The sequence below is a fragment of the Eumetopias jubatus genome, unplaced genomic scaffold (genome assembly GCF_037043125.1).
Source record: "Eumetopias jubatus isolate StellerSeaLion01/CBP00866 unplaced genomic scaffold, mEumJub1_p1.0 scaffold_10, whole genome shotgun sequence".
NCBI lineage: Eukaryota > Metazoa > Chordata > Mammalia > Carnivora > Otariidae > Eumetopias > Eumetopias jubatus.
In genome coordinates this window covers 107,235,437-107,253,758 of record NW_028274816.1, presented here as the reverse complement: position 1 = coordinate 107,253,758, position 18,322 = coordinate 107,235,437, and the positions used below count along the sequence as shown (strand labels likewise).

The 18,322-nt window shown below is 61.0% G+C and overlaps 1 protein-coding gene across 1 annotated transcript; it reads left to right on the top strand.

Moving 5' to 3' along the window:
* The first annotated feature begins 1,971 nt into the window (after window positions 1-1,971).
* On the top strand, window positions 1,972-17,757 carry COL1A1 (collagen type I alpha 1 chain). The gene is made up of 51 exons (XM_088027310.1): window positions 1,972-2,168; window positions 3,687-3,881; window positions 3,975-4,009; window positions 4,117-4,152; window positions 4,254-4,355; window positions 5,160-5,231; window positions 5,476-5,520; window positions 5,684-5,737; window positions 5,933-5,986; window positions 6,514-6,567; window positions 6,688-6,741; window positions 7,050-7,103; window positions 7,194-7,238; window positions 7,356-7,409; window positions 7,521-7,565; window positions 7,726-7,779; window positions 8,034-8,132; window positions 8,222-8,266; window positions 8,363-8,461; window positions 8,594-8,647; window positions 8,790-8,897; window positions 8,978-9,031; window positions 9,300-9,398; window positions 9,545-9,598; window positions 9,692-9,790; window positions 10,378-10,431; window positions 10,576-10,629; window positions 10,734-10,787; window positions 10,892-10,945; window positions 11,419-11,463; window positions 11,556-11,654; window positions 11,929-12,036; window positions 12,473-12,580; window positions 12,784-12,837; window positions 13,003-13,056; window positions 13,291-13,398; window positions 13,487-13,540; window positions 13,665-13,718; window positions 13,882-14,043; window positions 14,136-14,243; window positions 14,361-14,468; window positions 14,575-14,628; window positions 14,736-14,843; window positions 15,221-15,274; window positions 15,387-15,494; window positions 15,795-15,848; window positions 16,138-16,245; window positions 16,337-16,619; window positions 16,760-16,950; window positions 17,264-17,506; window positions 17,611-17,757. The coding sequence occupies exons 1-51, from the start codon at window positions 2,078-2,080 to the stop codon at window positions 17,755-17,757; spliced, it is 4,383 nt and encodes a 1,460-aa protein (XP_087883436.1). The 5' UTR covers window positions 1,972-2,077.
* The last annotated feature ends 565 nt before the right edge of the window (window positions 17,758-18,322 follow it).

Genomic DNA, 18,322 nt, shown 5'->3' with positions numbered 1-18,322 from the left:
GGACCCTTGTCCCCCTTGTCCCTGACCCACCCCCCCACAGGAGGTGGAGTGGGGGGGTGGGTAACTGCCATCTCAGCAGCCCCACGCTGTCTTGCCCTGCAGTCGCTGGCACTTAGGCGGGGGCAGATCCTGGGCCATAAGTTGCTGCCACATGGTGGGGATAATTGATGAAGGCCCGTCCCACCATTGCTGTCTGCAGCCCTGCCTCTCTGGAAACTCTATATTTTCCCTTTAATTATAGCCCCTGCACTCTCCCTCCGCCGCCCCACCCGCACCGCTCATCCTGGCTGCCCATGGCCTACGTGGCTCCCTCCCCTTCTGTTCCCTTGGTCTTTTTTTTCCTTTGCCTTCGTTGCACAAAACCAGCCGGGGGAGGGCGTGGAGAGGGGCGGGGGGGGGGGGAGGCAATGGAATTTTGGATGGTTTGGGGGAGGCGGGACTCCCCGCTTCCACGTTTGCAGCTCTGGAGTGATGGGGGTGGGGCACCCGGGCAGGAGGGACAGGAGCTGATGGACACTGCAAAGGGACCCCAACTGCCTTCTCTTGGGCCCACAGATTCCAGTAGGACCAAGAGTAGAGTGCAGCTGGGAGGTTGGGAGGTGGGGAAGGGGGGACACTGACTTCTGGGGGCATCCCCCCAAATATAGCCTGTTTTTCTTGGGGTCTCCACCCCCTTTCAGGGTACAGGTGATTCTCTCCTGGTTCCAGGGGCAGAGAGCAATGCCCTGGGTTTTCAAGAAAGAGGTGGGGCAGCAGGGAACATCCTCTAAAATAAGGTCACTCAACCGTCCCTGCAATTGCATCCCAAACCCCCAAAGGCAAGTCTCCCCCTGACACCCAAATTCCCCCCTATGCTCCAACCTTGAGTCCAGGTACAACTGAGGAGGGGCTTTCTGCAGCTCCCAGAAGGAGCACCCTCTCTCTGGTCCAATGTCTTCCATCCAAGTGCTGCCCAGTTTGACTCTGCGGGGTCGGAGGGTCTCTAACCAGGCCCTGGCTGCCGCCTGGGCCGGCCCTCACACAAGACCCTTTTCTAGGTCACTAGGGATCCCAGCCCTCCTGTACAACCTCACCGCCCCGGGGGGGGGGGGGGTGGGAAGAGTCCCAGCAACTTCCCACCACCACTCTCCGGCCCTATCACTTAACCCCCAAGCTTCCTCCTGGAGAGATCACACAGTGAAATTTCTCACCCAGTGTCTCAGCCTCCCTACCCCATCTCTCTCAGTCACACCTTGGGTTTGGGGAAGAGCATTCGAGTCCATCTTGGAACCTCAAGCAAGGCAGAATTAACGTCCTCAAAATAAACCCCCTCTTGCCAACAACCCCCACCCAAGTATCTCATTCCTAATGTCTGCGAAGGAATCTCTAACTTGTTCCCAAAATATGCCTAAGCTTGGTATTCCTGCCACAGGAGAAGACACCCCTAAACAGGCACATCTTTTAAATTCTCTGGTTCTCCTGTTTTAGAGGAGAAGCCGGCCTCTTCATGCTCATCTCTTAGCTCTTGCCAAGGATGTCAGTAGGGTGAATGAGGCATGGCCAGGACTACCCTCGTCAGATCACCCCCATTCCTTCTACCTCTGGAAGCTTCCCCTCCTAGCTCCCCAGTTCCAGTTCCTCCCGATGGGAGGGCCCCAGGAACAAAACCCCAAGGGGCACCACTACCCACTCTTTAGCCCACACTATACTGAGGACCTAGCCGCACCTCGGCAGCAGCATCTCTGGCCCAGGCTGGGCTGGGGGGCTGGGGAGGCAGAGCAGCGAAGGGGGGAGATGTGCGGTGGACTCCCTTCCCTTCCCTCCTCCTCCCCCTCTCCCTTCCAACTCCCAAATTGGGGGCCGGGCCAGGCAGCTCTGATTGGCTGGGGGACGGGCCGCCGGCTCCCCCTCTCCCTGGGGCAGAGTTCCTCCCTGCTCTCAGTCAGGATGGTATAAAAGGGGCCCGGGCCAGTCGTCGGAGCAGACGGGAGTTTCTCCTCGGGGTCGGAGCAGGAGGCACGCGGAGTGTGAGGCCACGCATGAGCCGACGCTAACCCCCACCCCAGCCGCAAAGAGTCTACATGTCTAGGGTCTAGACATGTTCAGCTTTGTGGACCTCCGGCTCCTGCTCTTCTTAGCGGCCACCGCCCTCCTGACGCGCGGCCAAGAGGAGGGCCAAGAAGAAGACAGTAAGTCGCAAACTTTTGGGGAGTCCAGGGCTACTTGGTATCCTGCCCTGCGCTCGGTCCCGGGGGTCCACGACGTAAGCTGAGACTCGGGATGCTCCGGAGACTCAGGGATGGAAGGGGGATGGTGAGGGCTCTTCCTGGGCGCCGTGGGAGAGAAGGCAGTGCACCCCGGGTGGGGGGTGTAGACGAACGCCCCCGGGTAGTGAGAGGGGAGGATGGAGCGCCGCGGGAGTTGGCACAGGAGGGAGTCCTGAGCGTGCACTGTGGAGTACCACGGGGGGGAATGGGCGCCGGGTGAGGGGAAAGTACGTCGAAGGTGGGACTGGGGCGCCGTGCTGGGAGTTTGGAGCCCAAGATGTAAAACCGATCGGGAAGGCTGTGGGATGATTCATAAGGAAAGATTGTTTGCCCTCTCTGCAGGCTAGACAGTGTTCCTGGGGCCGCGGGGGTGCTGGGCTGAGGGGGGAGGGGGCGCAGAGAGTGGGCGGGTTGGAGGATGAGAAACTTTGGCGCGGACTTGGCAGGGCGGGGTCCTTGCGCCCTCTGCTGAGCCACACTGAGCCCCGCGCCTCCCGGTCCAGCGCTTCCCCGCGCACGAACTACACCGAGTGCACGGGCGTTATTGCCGGTTGTGGACCCCACCTCTAGTCCTGGAAAATAAAGCTGGGGACTGGGTAGCCTCAGTCTCTAAAAGAAAGTGGCCGGTCCCAGGAAATTGCTTGGTGTTGCCCGCCACCTAGTGGCCATCTGAGTAGAAGCTCGCGCGGTGGGCGTGGTTAGCTAATTTCATTACTATTTGCGGACGTTTTGGTTCTCTGGCTAAGGAGTGACCCAGAGGCCCTGGCTAGCTTTAGGAAAGAGAGGTTGTCCCGAGAGAGGGCTTTTGAGATGTCTGGACGCTGGAGGTTAGGGTGTATCCTATTTTGGGGGTACAATTCAAGTCTCTGGGCGGGACCTCGGGCCAATAGGCCCCGCCCCATCCTCTTAGCCCCGCCTACGCCATCCCACCTGCCCTGGGATGGGGCGGAATGGGGGCTGGACCTCCCTTCTCTCCTCCTACCGGTCCCCCCCCCGACCCCACCCCCGTCTCCACCCATACCACGCCCCCCGAGTCGGCCCGCTTGATGGGGCCCCTCCTGTTCTCTCTCCGCCCCACTCCCCCACCTCCCCTCCCCCACCTAGTGGCTTTTTTATTTCACTTGGCTTCAGCGCCGATGGGCTGGGGTTGGAGTTGGAAGCAACTCTGGCCTAAAGCTTTGTTTAAATTCCTGAGAACTGGAAAGAGTTAGGGCCGCCCTGGCCAGGCGCCTCGGCGCTGTCACTGGCCCTGATGAGGAGCAGATGAGCTTTTAAGAATTTGGGGAAAGGAGCGGGGACGGGGTGGAGGAGGCGGGAAATGGAAAATCTAAAAGTGTCCTTACGACAGACGGGAACGGCGGGCAGTGCTGGGGTCCCTGGAGCCCCGAGGTGGGGGGCTCGAGCGCCGCTGACAGCCCCTCCTTTCCCCTCTTGCCCCAGTCCCACCAGTCACCTGCGTACAGAACGGCCTCAGGTACTATGACCGAGACGTTTGGAAACCCGAGGCCTGTCGGATCTGTGTCTGCGACAACGGCAACGTGTTGTGCGATGACGTGATCTGCGACGAAACCAAGAACTGTCCCGGCGCCCAAGTCCCCCCGGGCGAGTGCTGCCCCGTCTGCCCCGACGGCGAGGGTACGGTCGGGGGGCCTGGGGCTGGGCGAGGGCGGGGCCGCCGGGAGTACCCGGTGCAGACCCCGCCGCTCACCCGCGTCTCTTCTCCCCTAGCGTCTCCTACCGACCAAGAAACCACAGGAGTCGAGGTAATCCGCTGCCCTCGACTTTTGCCACCTGCCCAAGGGTCCTCAAGCGCCTCCCGTCTCTAACCCGGCTTCTTTTGTTTCTTCTCCCCCCCTCCCCAACCCTATAGGGACCCAAGGGAGACACTGGCCCCCGAGGTCCAAGGGTAAGTAAGCGTGACCTTCGCTCGGCTGCAGGTGGGCGTGGCTCCGGGCCTGCGCTCACCGCTGACCGCCCCCCCCCCCCCCCCCCGCACCGCCGCTGCAGGGACCTGCCGGCCCCCCTGGCCGAGATGGCATCCCCGGACAGCCTGGACTTCCCGGACCCCCCGGACCTCCCGGACCCCCCGGACCCCCTGGCCTCGGAGGAGTAAGTGAAGACTTAAGACAGCCCTGGCAGGCCCTGTGTGCTCCCCTCACCTCCTGTTCTTCTTCGTCTTCTTCTTTTTTTTTTTTTTTTTGTGGGTTTTTTGGCAGATGGCATACTTTATATTTTGAAATGATTTCAAACTTACAGAAAAGTTTCAAGACTAGTGCCAAGAACTCTCACATACACTTCACAGTTTGTCACATTTGCTTTATCAGTCTCTATGTATACACATAACCGTCACTATTTTTCCTTCTGAACCGTTTGTGTCAGAGTTAGTTGCTGATGTTATGTCCTTCGCCCCTAAATACTTTGGTGTGTATTTCCTGAGAACAAGGACTTTCTCTTATGTGACCGTTGCACAATGATTACATTTCAAAGTTCTAACATTGATACGTAACTATCATCTAACATATCGTCCCGGTCCAAATTTCAACAATATCCCGATAATGCCCTTTACAGCATCTGATCATGAATTGCATTTAACTGTCATGCGTTTTCAGTTTCCTTTACTCTGGAACGTTCTTCAGATTTTCTTTATCTTTCACGACGTGGAAATTTTTTTAAGAAGCCAGTTGCTCTGTAGAGGCCAATTGTTTTTATAAGACGGTCCCTCAGTTTGGGTTGGCCGGATGTGTCCCCATAATTAGAGTTGGGCCCTGCATTTTTGGCAGGAATATCTCACAAGTGATGTTGTCCTTCTTAGTGCATCACATCAGGAGGCATATGTCAATATCCTGTTGTCAGTGACATCTTCCGCCTTTCAATTCACTGATTTCTCGTACACTCTCTCTTGTTTTTTTCTAGAACTTTGCTCCCCAAATGTCTTATGGCTACGATGAGAAATCAACTGGAGGAATCTCCGTGCCTGGCCCCATGGTGAGCCACTGGCGGGGGCAGAGATGACAGAAGAGGAGCCAGTGGGGATCCAGGCAGGATGGGCCAGTGGTGCCATATGGGGGTGTTACAGGAGGTCAAGGCGACCTTCGGAACCTAAAGTCCAGAGAGGAAGACAACTGGGTGGTCTCAACAGGAACCACTGGGAGATAGCAAGACCACACCCACATGGCACTTCCCTACAGAGCTATCACTATGGCCTCTTTTTTTCTTTTCCCTTCTGTAGGGTCCTTCTGGTCCTCGTGGTCTCCCTGGCCCCCCCGGTGCACCTGTGAGTATCCAGGATGTCGCCATGTACCACCCTGGGCTTTGGTCTTTAGAAGGGACGATTGGGAGAGGGTAGAGAAGGTGCTCTGAGAGATCTCTTAGTGATCTGGGGAAAGATTGGTAGGGACCTGTCCTTCTAACTGAATCCCTCTTTCCTTGTTCTCCAGGGTCCCCAAGGTTTCCAGGGCCCCCCTGGTGAGCCCGGCGAGCCTGGAGCCTCAGTAAGCCCCCCCGCCCCCAACGTGTACTCTATACAAATACACACTCTTCCTACAAATACGTGGATTCTCCTATTGAAGGACCCCTCCACACCTGCTGTCTGGGGTCTTCCCTACCTCCTCCTTCTAATCCCGGCCTTCCCTTTCTCCCCCCCCCATCCTGGTTATTCTAATATCCTTTCTTCCTGTTTCCTCTAGGGTCCCATGGGTCCCCGTGGTCCCCCTGGCCCCCCTGGCAAGAATGGAGATGATGTAAGTAGCCCAGGCCAGAAGATCCCATCTAGCCCCCAACACCTCCATCGGCTAGGTCCCTGTAATCTCCACCCCAGTGCCCCACCACCTTCAGGGGTGATGCCCAGAGAAAGGAGGCCAAGTTCTCCCTGATGCACGGGACTGCCCTTGACCAATGATCTTCACCCCTTGGGGGATGTTTCCCCATCTCCCCAGGGGAGGTGACTGGCCCTCCCCTCACCCCAGCCACCTTAAAGCATTCCCCAGCCCCGTCCGATGGGGTGAATGACTTCCTTAGGCTTAATGGCTCTGGGCATTCGATTTGCTCTCCATCTACAGAAATAAACAGAAATACCTTTGGAGGGACTCAAAGTTCACCAAACAAGGATTTTACGGTAGATTTAAGCTGAGCTCTAAATTCAAAGATAAGATTCCGGGCTCCTAAACCTGACCTTCAACAGTACTAAAAAACTCAGACCTTCCACGCTTTTCTAGCCCACGGAGCGGGGAGGGGGCTGGGGCATGATGGCCTTTTTTCTCCCTTCCAGGGTGAAGCCGGAAAGCCTGGTCGTCCTGGTGAGCGTGGACCGCCTGGACCTCAGGTGAGTGGGGATGCGTGGCTGGCCATGGACTTCGCTACAGGTGGGCTTCACTTGGGAGCTGGGTCCTCCGTGGCATCTTCTAATGGCCCTGCCTTTCTCCTCCTTTTCTTTTCTCTCCAGGGTGCTCGGGGATTGCCTGGAACAGCTGGCCTTCCTGGAATGAAGGGACACAGAGTAAGTCCCCTTTGAGCCATCTAAGCTCCCCAAGTCCCAGCACCCGACCATTCCAGCCCCTTTCCCCAAAGGATCCTGTGTGCGCCCTGGAGGGTGGAAGCTACAGAAGTCCCAAGGGACAGGGAGTCGCCATCCGAAAGAACTTCCCTCCTTTGGGAAAGAAATCTCAATAAAGGGATTGCGTGAGCTCTTGGCCCAGCTGGGGTTTAGTCTAGCCCAGAGACAGAGCCTGTGGTGACCCCCTGAGGCACCTTCTCAGGTCAGAGTGGGGCTTCCATCGGTACTCACCTTGGCCCTTCCTATCTTAGGGTTTCAGTGGTTTGGATGGTGCCAAGGGAGACGCTGGTCCTGCTGGCCCCAAGGTAAGAAGATGCCTGAATGTCATGGGCCTCCTCGTCCCCCTCCCACCCCACCCCACGAACGAATTCCTAACTTCAGTCTCCATTCTCTAGGGTGAGCCCGGTAGCCCTGGTGAAAACGGAGCTCCTGGTCAGATGGTGAGTGTGTCCGGTTCTAGAAGGAAGAGAGGGAGCAGGGTATAGGGGCCAGATGAGGTTTGGGGGGGAAAGTGTATGCCTCCCATCTCACGTGGCTTTCCTGGCTTCTGTTGTCAGGGCCCCCGGGGTCTGCCTGGTGAGAGAGGTCGCCCCGGAGCCCCCGGCCCTGCTGTAAGTACTCCTGGCCCCCTGGGGGACGCCCGGGCTCTGACAGGGGTTCCTGATGAGTTACGGGTGGCCCGTGCTCAGCGCATGTAACTGGGGCTCCCCTCTCTCCGGCAGGGTGCTCGTGGGAACGATGGTGCTACTGGTGCTGCTGGACCCCCCGTGAGTATGACCTCTGGACCCCAGTGTTGGGGAGTGGGGAAGGCTCTCCGCTCGGGCCGGGGCGGGGCTTGGGGCTCAGAATCCCAGGACCTCTTCTGTCCCAGGCTCTGACTTGCAGCTGTCCCCTTCCTTCTTGCTAACATTTCCATTTCATTCCCAGGGTCCCACTGGCCCCGCCGGTCCCCCTGGATTCCCTGGTGCTGTTGGTGCTAAGGTGAGCCCCCTGCCCTCCTCTGAGCACAGCTCCCACGGGCCAAGGGATGCCTATCTCCCTGCTCTCCAAACCAGAGGGACCCAGAGCGGTCTATTCCCCAACACCTTTGTCGTGGGATCCCCTTCTCCCATCTGAGAGTCCAGATTCTTGGTCTTCCTGTCCCTGCCCTACACACACACACACACACACCGACATCCAAAGGTGAGGTTGGGCCCCCAGGCTGGCTCCTGACATGTCCCTTTTTTCACATCCAGGGTGAAGCTGGTCCCCAAGGAGCCCGTGGCTCTGAAGGTCCCCAGGGTGTGCGTGGTGAGCCCGGCCCCCCTGGCCCTGCTGGTGCTGCTGGCCCTGCTGTGAGTGCCTCCTCCTTACTGCCCCCGGGGCCACCCCCCAGTTCCCAGTCCTGGCCTGTCACTCACCGGCCCCTCTCTCTGTGCCACAGGGAAACCCTGGTGCTGACGGACAGCCGGGTGCTAAAGGTGCTAACGTAAGTACCCTGCGGGTCTCAGAGCTGCCCCGGTGCCCCCCTCCCGCAGGCCCCGTGCCCTCGGCTCCCGGGCTCAACCTCTTCTGCCTCCCACAGGGCGCTCCTGGCATTGCTGGTGCTCCCGGCTTCCCTGGTGCCCGAGGCCCCTCTGGACCCCAGGGCCCCAGTGGTCCTCCTGGTCCCAAGGGTAACAGCGTAAGTATCCCTCTGTCACTGTGGCCCGCCCCACGCGCTGGCTCCGGTGGGGCCCTCCCCTGGGCAGCAGGAGGATCCAGGACAGCTGAGTACCCCCGACTCTCGGCTCATCCTCTTTCCTCCCGCGTGCAGGGTGAACCTGGTGCTCCTGGGAACAAAGGAGACACTGGTGCCAAGGGAGAGCCCGTAAGTGTCCCCCCCACCCCACCTCCTCCTCCCGCGGCTCAGCCTGTCTGCCCTGGGAAGCCCTGGAGGGAGACCCCGGATGGGGGGAGTGGGAGCCCCCGCCTCACACTGCAGGCGCCCCCCTGGTCTCCGCCCTCTCCAGGGCCCCACTGGTATTCAAGGCCCCCCTGGCCCTGCTGGGGAAGAAGGAAAGCGAGGAGCCCGAGGTGAACCCGGACCCACCGGCCTGCCCGGACCCCCCGGCGAGCGTGTAAGTGTCCCCTTCTTTGCCCCCCAGCGCCCGCTTGGTGCCCCCGTGTCGGAGCTCACCGGCCTCTCCTCCTCCTGCAGGGTGGCCCTGGTAGCCGTGGTTTCCCTGGGGCAGACGGCGTCGCTGGTCCCAAGGTAAGTGCCCGTCACAGCTGGGCTGCGACCCCGCTGTGCCCCGAGCATTCCCTTCTTCTCCCACGTCCAGCCCCCGCCATTACTGCTCCAGGCTGTGACTGCAGACTCTCTCTCCACGCTGGGCTTCCCCTTGACCTTCGCCCTGCTACCAGTGCCCCTGAGAGCACCCCCCGCGCCCCCCGCCCCCACTGGGAGGAATAAGACGCTGGCCCATGGTAAAGAAGCCCAGACCCGAGACCCTGATTGTCCCTGTGACTCCCCCAACCAGGGCCCCGCTGGTGAACGTGGTTCCCCCGGCCCCGCTGGCCCCAAGGGTTCTCCTGGTGAAGCTGGTCGCCCTGGTGAAGCTGGTCTGCCTGGTGCCAAGGTGAGCCCCGGCCCCTCTGCCCGTCCTGTGCGGGTCTGAAACGGGGCGCCCTGGAGCAGAACGGCGGATCTGCCTCCTGAGGTGCCCCCTCCCCTCCTCTGTCCCCCTTCTCCCGACCTGGCTCACACCTCTCCGCCTCCCCCTAGGGTCTGACTGGAAGTCCCGGCAGCCCTGGTCCAGATGGCAAAACCGGCCCCCCTGTGAGTATCTCTTTCCCGCCCCGGGGGCCCCTCCCGCCTTCCCGACCGCCCACCCTCCGTCCTCACCTCCAATTCTGTGCCTTCCATCCTTAGGGTCCCGCTGGTCAAGATGGTCGCCCCGGACCCCCAGGCCCCCCCGGTGCCCGTGGTCAGGCCGGCGTGATGGGATTCCCTGGGCCTAAAGGTGCTGCTGTGAGTATTCATTGAGGAACGCTCCAGAGCCAGGGACAGGCACTCCTGGGAGATGAGAGTCCTGGGCGCCAGTCCCAGCTTTGCCACTGACTTGCTGTGTGGCCTCAGGCCACTCACTGCCCCTCTCTGGGCCTCAGTGTCCCTATTCATAAAATGAGAGACCTCTCCTGACTCTACTCCCATTGCTCTCTCCTTGGAAATAAGTATTGTTGGAGCCGCCCCCGCCAGGGGTAGAATGGGGCCTTTTAGGTGATAGTCACCCCTAAATCCTAGTGGGTTCTTTCAGGCTGAAAAGGAGGTACCAGAGGACATGGAAGCCCTTTGCAGCTCAGGTCACCATAGGCGTAGGGTGGCAAGAAGGAAGGGTGGGGGTGGGGGCAGCAGCCTCAGGGACATGTGGTCTGGGGGAGGGGGCTCAGGGAGACATGCAGGGACCAGCTGTAACAGCCAGCAAAGCGTTTCCCCAGGACCAGAGCTGGGAGAAAAGAAAACCCCTTAAAAAGTGTCACTCGGGGTAACCTGGAAGGACCCGGGAGGCCTGGTCTCCCACGGAAGCCCCGTTGACTCTTGACTCTCTTTCCCCACAGGGAGAGCCTGGCAAGGCCGGAGAGCGAGGTGTGCCTGGGCCCCCTGGTGCTGTTGTAAGTATCTCCCCGTGGTCCCTGTCCCCTTGCTGCCCCTGCTCGTGACACATCTGCTCTGTCCCCTGCCCGGCGCCCCACCTGCCCCTCTGCTGCTAGCAGCTGCCCCCTCCCCACCCTGAGTCCTTTGCTCTCTCCCCACAGGGTCCTGCCGGCAAAGATGGAGAAGCTGGAGCTCAGGGAGCCCCCGGCCCTGCTGTAAGTGTCCCTGACAGGCAGCCTGGGGAGGGGACGCTGGGGAGATACCCTGTCCCCCTTTGCTCCTGGCCCTTCTGGTGACCACAGCGTGCTCTCTGTGACAGGGCCCCGCTGGTGAGAGAGGTGAACAAGGCCCCGCTGGCTCCCCCGGATTCCAGGTGAGGCCTCCCGCCGGGCAGGGGCTGAAGGGCTGGGGTCCCCCTGGCTCTTTTTCGGATTCTAATCCCACCCTCTCCCTGCCTCCCCCATTTCCCACCTACAGGGTCTCCCTGGCCCCGCTGGTCCTCCTGGTGAAGCAGGCAAGCCCGGTGAACAGGTATGAGGGAGCAGGCAGCCAGAGAGGTGGGGAACGCAGGGCGTTTGAGGAAGAGGCCAGCCCTCCTAGCTAAAGGGATAAGCAGCAGCTAGCAGGATCCAGGTTAGACACCCTGCAGGACTTCCCGTCATGAAGGGAGCCACCCAGAGGGAAGCAGGGAGCAGAACATCTGCATGATATTCTGGACGGCCCTGCATGGCTGCTGGTCCTGGTGACTTTTTTTTTTTTTTTTTTTTTTTTTTTAGAGCTACAGGCATAACTCTGACTTTTCCCTCAGTCCAGAGTTTGGGGAGGGGGCTGTCTCTGGCACATCCCCAGGAGGATGAGAGGGATAAGCCCAGTTCAGTGCTGAGAAGGAGTTGGTCTCTAATGGCAGTGCCCAGGGGCCAGCCCCCGGAGGAGAACAAGAGTGCTTTCTAGCTGGGAGGGTCAAGGTGCGGTTGGCTCACTCTCTGTCCTTCCCTCCCCGTCAGGGTGTTCCTGGCGACCTTGGTGCCCCCGGCCCCTCCGGAGCAAGAGTAAGTAGAGCCTCCTGCTGCTCCTGCCAAGATGCCCTACGCTTGGCCCTGTCTCCGGAGCGGCCATCACGCGCCCTGTCCTTCCCTTCCAGGGCGAGAGAGGTTTCCCCGGTGAACGCGGCGTGCAAGGCCCCCCCGGCCCCGCAGGTCCCCGGGGAGCTAACGGTGCCCCTGGCAATGATGGTGCTAAGGTGAGGGCAGCAGGGGGACCAGGTCCAGCCCCTCTTGAGGTGGGGGTGTCCGACTGTGGCCAAAGCCCCCTAGATGTGGGTGAAGGGTGGCAGAGGGACAGGGCAGGGTGGGGTCCATGTGCAGCCCGAAGTTCTGGGCTGGGAGCCTTTTCTCTTAGCTGGTGCTTATCTTTGTCCTGGGCACCGAGACTGGGAAGTACCAAGAGGGGGCTCGGGGCTGTGATCCACTCCTGGGACCCCATGCCTCATGCCAGTCCTCTTGGTTGTCACCTAGGGTGATGCTGGTGCCCCCGGAGCCCCAGGTAGCCAGGGCGCTCCTGGCCTTCAGGGAATGCCTGGTGAACGAGGCGCAGCTGGTCTTCCCGGCCCTAAGGGTGACAGAGTGAGTTAAGCCCCCTCCCCTGAGCCGTGTAGGGCTCCCCGCCTCTGTCTCCCTCTGCTTTGGATGCTCCAGCCTCTCTCTCTTTGCCCTCCCTGGGATCGTTACCTCGTCTCCTTAATCCTCCCTTCTTCCCCTCTGGCCTCTTCGCTGATAAATCCTCTACCACCCTATCCAGGCTCTTCTCTCCCCGTGACTTACCACGGTATCGGGAGGAAGGGTGACCTCCTGGACGGGGGATCCCTTATACATCCCTCTACACAAGGCATGGGCCTCTTACCCTAAGTTCCAGCAGAGCCCCACTGGAACCTTTTCCTCTGAAAGATCTTGAGTTCCAAGCACAGGCCGGGGCAGGATAGAGCTGGGGAGGAGTCCCAGACATGCTCCATGTCACCTCCCTGTCCCCCACTGGAAGTCTCAGGCTTTCCTGTGTCTTTAGGGCGATGCTGGTCCCAAAGGTGCTGATGGTTCTCCTGGCAAGGATGGTGTCCGTGGTCTGACTGGCCCCATTGGTCCTCCTGGCCCCGCTGGTGCCCCTGGTGACAAGGTGAGGTGGCCCCACCATCTTCCCTAACACACAGCCTCCCCAGCAAGGCTGCGCATGGCTCTTGTGGGGAGGCAGGTCCTGCTGTTCGGAGCCGGTGACCTGAAGGTGGGAGGACCGGAAGGGAGGGGAGGCTCTCCTGGGGTCATCTGCTGGGCGTACTCAGGGTGCGTCCCTGGCCTGAGCTTCTTGTCCCTCCCTCTCAGGGTGAAGCTGGTCCTAGCGGCCCCGCTGGTCCCACTGGAGCTCGTGGTGCCCCCGTAAGTACAGGGCACTCTGCCCTGGGCTTCGTACTTCCCGCCTCTTCCACCTTCACTGTTACCTGCTCTGGGTCCTGGGGGATGCTCCTCGGGGCCCATCTTCCCCTCCAACTCTGTTCCACCCCAGCCCAGGGCCCTACTCCAATCTGCCTCCTTTTCTTCTAGGGAGACCGTGGTGAGCCTGGTCCCCCCGGCCCTGCTGGCTTCGCTGGCCCCCCTGTGAGTACCAAGACCCCCATTATTTTCCATCACCCACTGGGACCTGGGACCTTGGGAGACTGCATAAGGATAGAGGCGTGGGCTGGAGTCAGGGAGGGATGGGGGAGGGGATGGTGTCCCATTCGAGCATCTTTCTTCCTGGAGTGGTGGCCCTTCCCAAGCCCCACGGAACCACCTGATTCCCCGTGCTGCCGTACCCCGCTCCTCCGCTCACCGCTCCCCCTCCTCCCCCAGGGTGCCGACGGCCAACCTGGTGCTAAAGGCGAACCTGGTGATGCTGGTGCTAAAGGCGACGCTGGCCCCCCTGGCCCTGCTGGCCCCACTGGCCCCCCTGGCCCCATTGTGAGTATCTCCCCCTCCGGGGCCCCAGCTGCAGGCAGGCCTGGCCATGGGACCAGCCCGGGCTTAAGGGCGCTGTGCTCTCCTCCAGGGTAACGTTGGTGCTCCTGGACCCAAAGGTGCTCGTGGCAGTGCCGGTCCTCCTGTGAGTATCTCCCTGTTTCTCTCCTGGGGGTCCTTCCAACCTGTGTTGGGAGGGAGGGAGGGAGGGTGGCCGGGCCAGCTGAGCGGGCTTTTCTCCCTCTGAACTCCCTGTCCTCTTCTGCCAGGGTGCTACTGGTTTTCCTGGTGCTGCTGGCCGAGTCGGCCCCCCCGGCCCCTCTGTAAGTAACTGTGGTGGAGAAGCCGCTGCTCTGGGTGGGGGGGGTGGGGGGGGCGGGGGTGGCGGGGGGGGGCCCAGGTGAGGGGAGGGTGGTGGGCCTCTGCGGGCCTCCGTGGGGCTCCAGAATCCACTGGAATCTGACAGCCCCTCTTCTCCCTGCCCAGGGAAATGCTGGACCCCCTGGCCCTCCTGGCCCTGCTGGCAAAGAAGGCGGCAAAGGCCCCCGTGGTGAGACCGGCCCCGCCGGACGTCCCGGTGAAGTCGGCCCCCCCGGCCCCCCCGGCCCCGCTGGCGAGAAGGGGTCCCCTGGTGCTGACGGACCTGCTGTAAGCGCGCACTCCGCAGGGGTCCCGAGTGGGTGGGGGGTGCTCCCTAGCGGCTGCAAGGCACCTCACCTTTACCTCCCCCTGTCCCCCAGGGTGCTCCCGGCACTCCCGGACCTCAAGGCATTGCTGGACAGCGTGGTGTGGTGGGCCTGCCCGGTCAGCGAGGAGAGAGAGGCTTTCCCGGTCTTCCCGGCCCCTCTGTGAGTGCCCCCTCACCTCGGGGAACCCTGAGAGCAACCATCACTGGGACTGTGCACTTGGAGGCCCAGGGCCCCCCCCCGACCCCGTCTCTGTCCTGACTCTCTCTTCTCCCTCAGGGTGAACCTGGCAAACAAGGTCCTTCTGGAGCAAGTGGTGAGCGTGGCCCCCCTGGTCCCATGGGCCCCCCTGGATTGGCTGGACCCCCTGGCGAGTCTGGACGTGAGGTGAGCAGTCACCAGCCCCCTGCCAGTGCCCTCAGTGAGGCCATTTTGGCCTTTGCCTGAGCCTCCCTTCCTTGGCTGATGCTCACCCATCCCTCTCTCTCTGCAGGGATCTCCTGGTGCTGAAGGCTCCCCCGGACGAGATGGTTCTCCTGGCCCCAAGGTGAGATGGTTGCTCCCCAGGGCCACGGCCCCACCTGCCGTTCCCCTGCCCCAGCCTGGCCCCTTTAGCGGGGACTGACTCCTAGTCCTCTCCTCTGCCGCTCTCAGGGTGACCGTGGTGAGACCGGCCCTTCTGGACCCCCTGGTGCTCCTGGTGCTCCTGGAGCCCCTGGCCCCGTTGGCCCTGCTGGCAAAAATGGCGACCGTGGTGAGACTGTAAGTAGCTGGGCTCTAGCCAGTCATCTCGGGCCGGACACTCTCCGGGCTGGCCCGTGGGCATCTGACTTCACTGAGGCTGGGGGAGGAGAGGGGGTCTTGCAAGAGGGCCCCTGGCCTCCCTGAAAACCTGAGCCACAGCCTGGCCTCGAGGCCCCTCTCCCAGATGGGCCCTCACTTCCCCTGGGAAATGGGGTTTGTCCCCAGGTGCTTGCCGCAGCTCACACGAAGCCTGGATTCACCTGAAGTTTCATCTGGGGCTCAGGAGGGATGGACGTGGTGGGAAAGGATGTGAGGAAGGACAGCCACGGCCACGGGGTGGTTTCATCCACAGCTCAGGCCGTAGCAGGATCTAACACGCTCTGTGCTCTCCCCAGGGTCCTGCTGGCCCTGCCGGCCCGATCGGCCCCGTGGGTGCTCGTGGTCCCTCTGTAAGTGCCTGGCTCTGGCCCTCATGTCCTCGTACCTGGCCCAGATATGGACTACACCCCACTTGGTGCTAATGAACCTTCCATCTGACAGCCTGTCCCTCTTCTCTTCTAGGGACCCCAAGGTCCCCGTGGTGACAAGGGTGAGACAGGCGAACAGGGTGACAGAGGCATAAAGGGTCACCGTGGCTTCTCTGGTCTCCAGGGTCCCCCTGGTCCTCCCGTGAGTATGCTCAGCAGCCCCCAGCTGCCATTGAGCCCTGTTATACAATGAGGGGGGATGTTGCCTCAGTTTCCCCTCTGGATAGTCATTCTCACTCCTCCCTAGCGGGGACCGAGGCGTAAAGATTTATGGACGTTTCCAAGGGGCTTCTGGGAGGGTGAGAGACACACAGAGGGGGTGGAGGGGGTCTTAGCCTGTGGACACCTTGGGACTAGAGGTCCAGAATAATGGGGCAGGGGGCAGGTTGCTGGCCATGTCTGACCCACACGGGGTCTTACTGCCTTTGCATTTGTCCTTCAGGGCTCTCCTGGTGAACAAGGTCCTTCCGGAGCTTCTGGCCCTGCTGGTCCCCGAGTAAGTCATGCCTCTATCTAGCTTCCCTTGCTGGGGCCCAAGCCCAGGCTCACTTCGGGGCCCTGTGTCTGGGATACAGGTGTCCCCATCTCTCTGTAGAAGGGTCTGGGGGCAGGGGTTGGGAGAAGGGAAGAAGAACCCTGGATATTCTTGCCTGACTGTGGGAATGAACAAGGATGAGACCGTGGAGGCCAAGCCAGGCAGGGAGATTGGTGGGCTTCTCCACAGAGTTGGGCTGGTGGTCCTGTGCTTTCTAGCAGGCTTCCTCCAACCATCTTCCCCTTTTCAGGGTCCCCCCGGTTCTGCTGGTTCTCCTGGCAAAGACGGACTCAACGGTCTCCCAGGCCCCATTGGGCCCCCTGGTCCTCGTGGTCGCACTGGTGATGCTGGTCCTGTTGTACGTAGCCCCCCATCCCATCCACCCGTGGCCCTCAACCCCAAGGGCGCTTGGACCCTGGTAACCCCGGCTCTTCCCCCTCTCTGTGCAGGGTCCCCCCGGCCCTCCTGGACCCCCCGGCCCCCCCGGTCCTCCCAGCGGCGGTTTCGACTTCAGCTTCCTGCCCCAGCCACCTCAAGAGAAGGCTCACGATGGCGGCCGCTACTACCGGGCCGATGATGCCAACGTGGTCCGTGACCGTGACCTCGAGGTGGACACCACCCTCAAGAGCCTGAGCCAGCAGATCGAGAACATCCGGAGCCCTGAAGGAAGCCGCAAGAACCCAGCCCGCACCTGCCGCGACCTTAAGATGTGCCACTCTGACTGGAAGAGCGGTGAGGGCCTGCCCCAGCGGCGCCGCGCCTCCTCGTCCTCCTGCTGCCATGACAGCGCTGAGCCCTGAGGGGCCCAGATGCCCACGTGTGCCCCACCGCCCATACCTCCCCTGACTCCATCTTGCTCTGTCCCACCGCAGGAGAATACTGGATTGACCCCAACCAAGGATGCAACCTGGATGCCATCAAGGTCTTCTGCAACATGGAGACAGGCGAGACCTGCGTGTACCCCACCCAGCCCCATGTGGCCCAGAAGAACTGGTACATCAGCAAGAACCCCAAAGACAAGAGGCACGTCTGGTACGGCGAGAGCATGACCGACGGATTCCAGGTGTGTCAGCTGAACCTGGAGCCGCTCTCCCGAGATGGGGCTGGCCCAGAGCTCAGAAGGGGCCGGAGGGGAGGTCCTGGGGGGACTAGACCTCTGCTAGGGGGGACGGACAGAGCTGGGCTGGGAGGCAGGAGTCCTGGGTCCTTGATCCTGGCTCAGACACAGGGTGCCCACGGATGAGCAAGGGGTGCTACTTGTGGATGGGAGAGGGGTCACGGGGATGCTCTTAGCGGACTCCAGGGAGGGAGGCTGGGACTAGAGGCTCCAGCGTGGTCGCTCACTTGCTCCTCCCCCCCCCGACACCCCCCTACAGTTCGAGTACGGCGGCCAGGGCTCCGATCCTGCCGATGTAGCCATCCAGCTGACGTTCCTGCGCCTGATGTCCACCGAGGCGTCCCAGAACATCACCTACCACTGCAAGAACAGCGTGGCCTACATGGACCAGCAGACTGGCAACCTCAAGAAGGCCCTGCTCCTCCAGGGCTCCAACGAGATCGAGATCCGGGCCGAGGGCAACAGCCGCTTCACCTACAGCGTCACCTACGACGGTTGCACGGTGAGTCCCCGGCCCCTGTCTGGGCTCTGGCTTTCCTGGCAGGCCGTTCTTGCCCTCACCCCACCGCTCCCGCCCGGTGACACCCCTCTCCCGTTGTCTGCCAGAGTCACACCGGAGCCTGGGGCAAGACAGTGATCGAATACAAAACCACCAAGACCTCCCGCTTGCCCATCATCGATGTGGCACCATTGGACGTTGGCGCCCCAGACCAGGAATTCGGCATGGATGTTGGCCCTGTCTGCTTCTTGTAAACTCCCTCCCACCCTACCCGGCTCCCTCCCACCCAACCCCCTCACCCCTGACCCTGGAAACAGACAAACAGCCCAAACTGAACCCCCCAAAAAGCCAAAAAATGGGAGACAATTTCACATGGACTTTGGAAAATATTTTTTTCCTTTGCATTCATCTCTCAAACTTAGTTTTTATCTTTGACCAACTGAACATGACCAAAAACCAAAAGCGCATTCAACCTTACCAAAAAAAAAAAAAAAAAGAATAAATAAATAACTTTTTAAAAAAAGGAAGCTTGGTCCACTTGCTTGAAGACCCATATGGGGGTAAGTCCTTTTCTGCCCGTTGGGCTTATGATACCCCAACACTGCCCTTTCTGCTCCTTTCTCCATCCCTCCTTGGGGCCTCCCCTCCACTGTTCCCCAAATCTAAGTCTCCCCAAAAGGCACAGGAAACAATGCATTGTCTGCCCAGCAACCAAAGGCAATGCTAAAACGCCCAAGTGACCCCCCACACTCCCAGCCCACTCCCCTCACCCAGCACCCCCAGACCCTGGGGGGACCTGAGGTTCTCAGACTGCCAAAG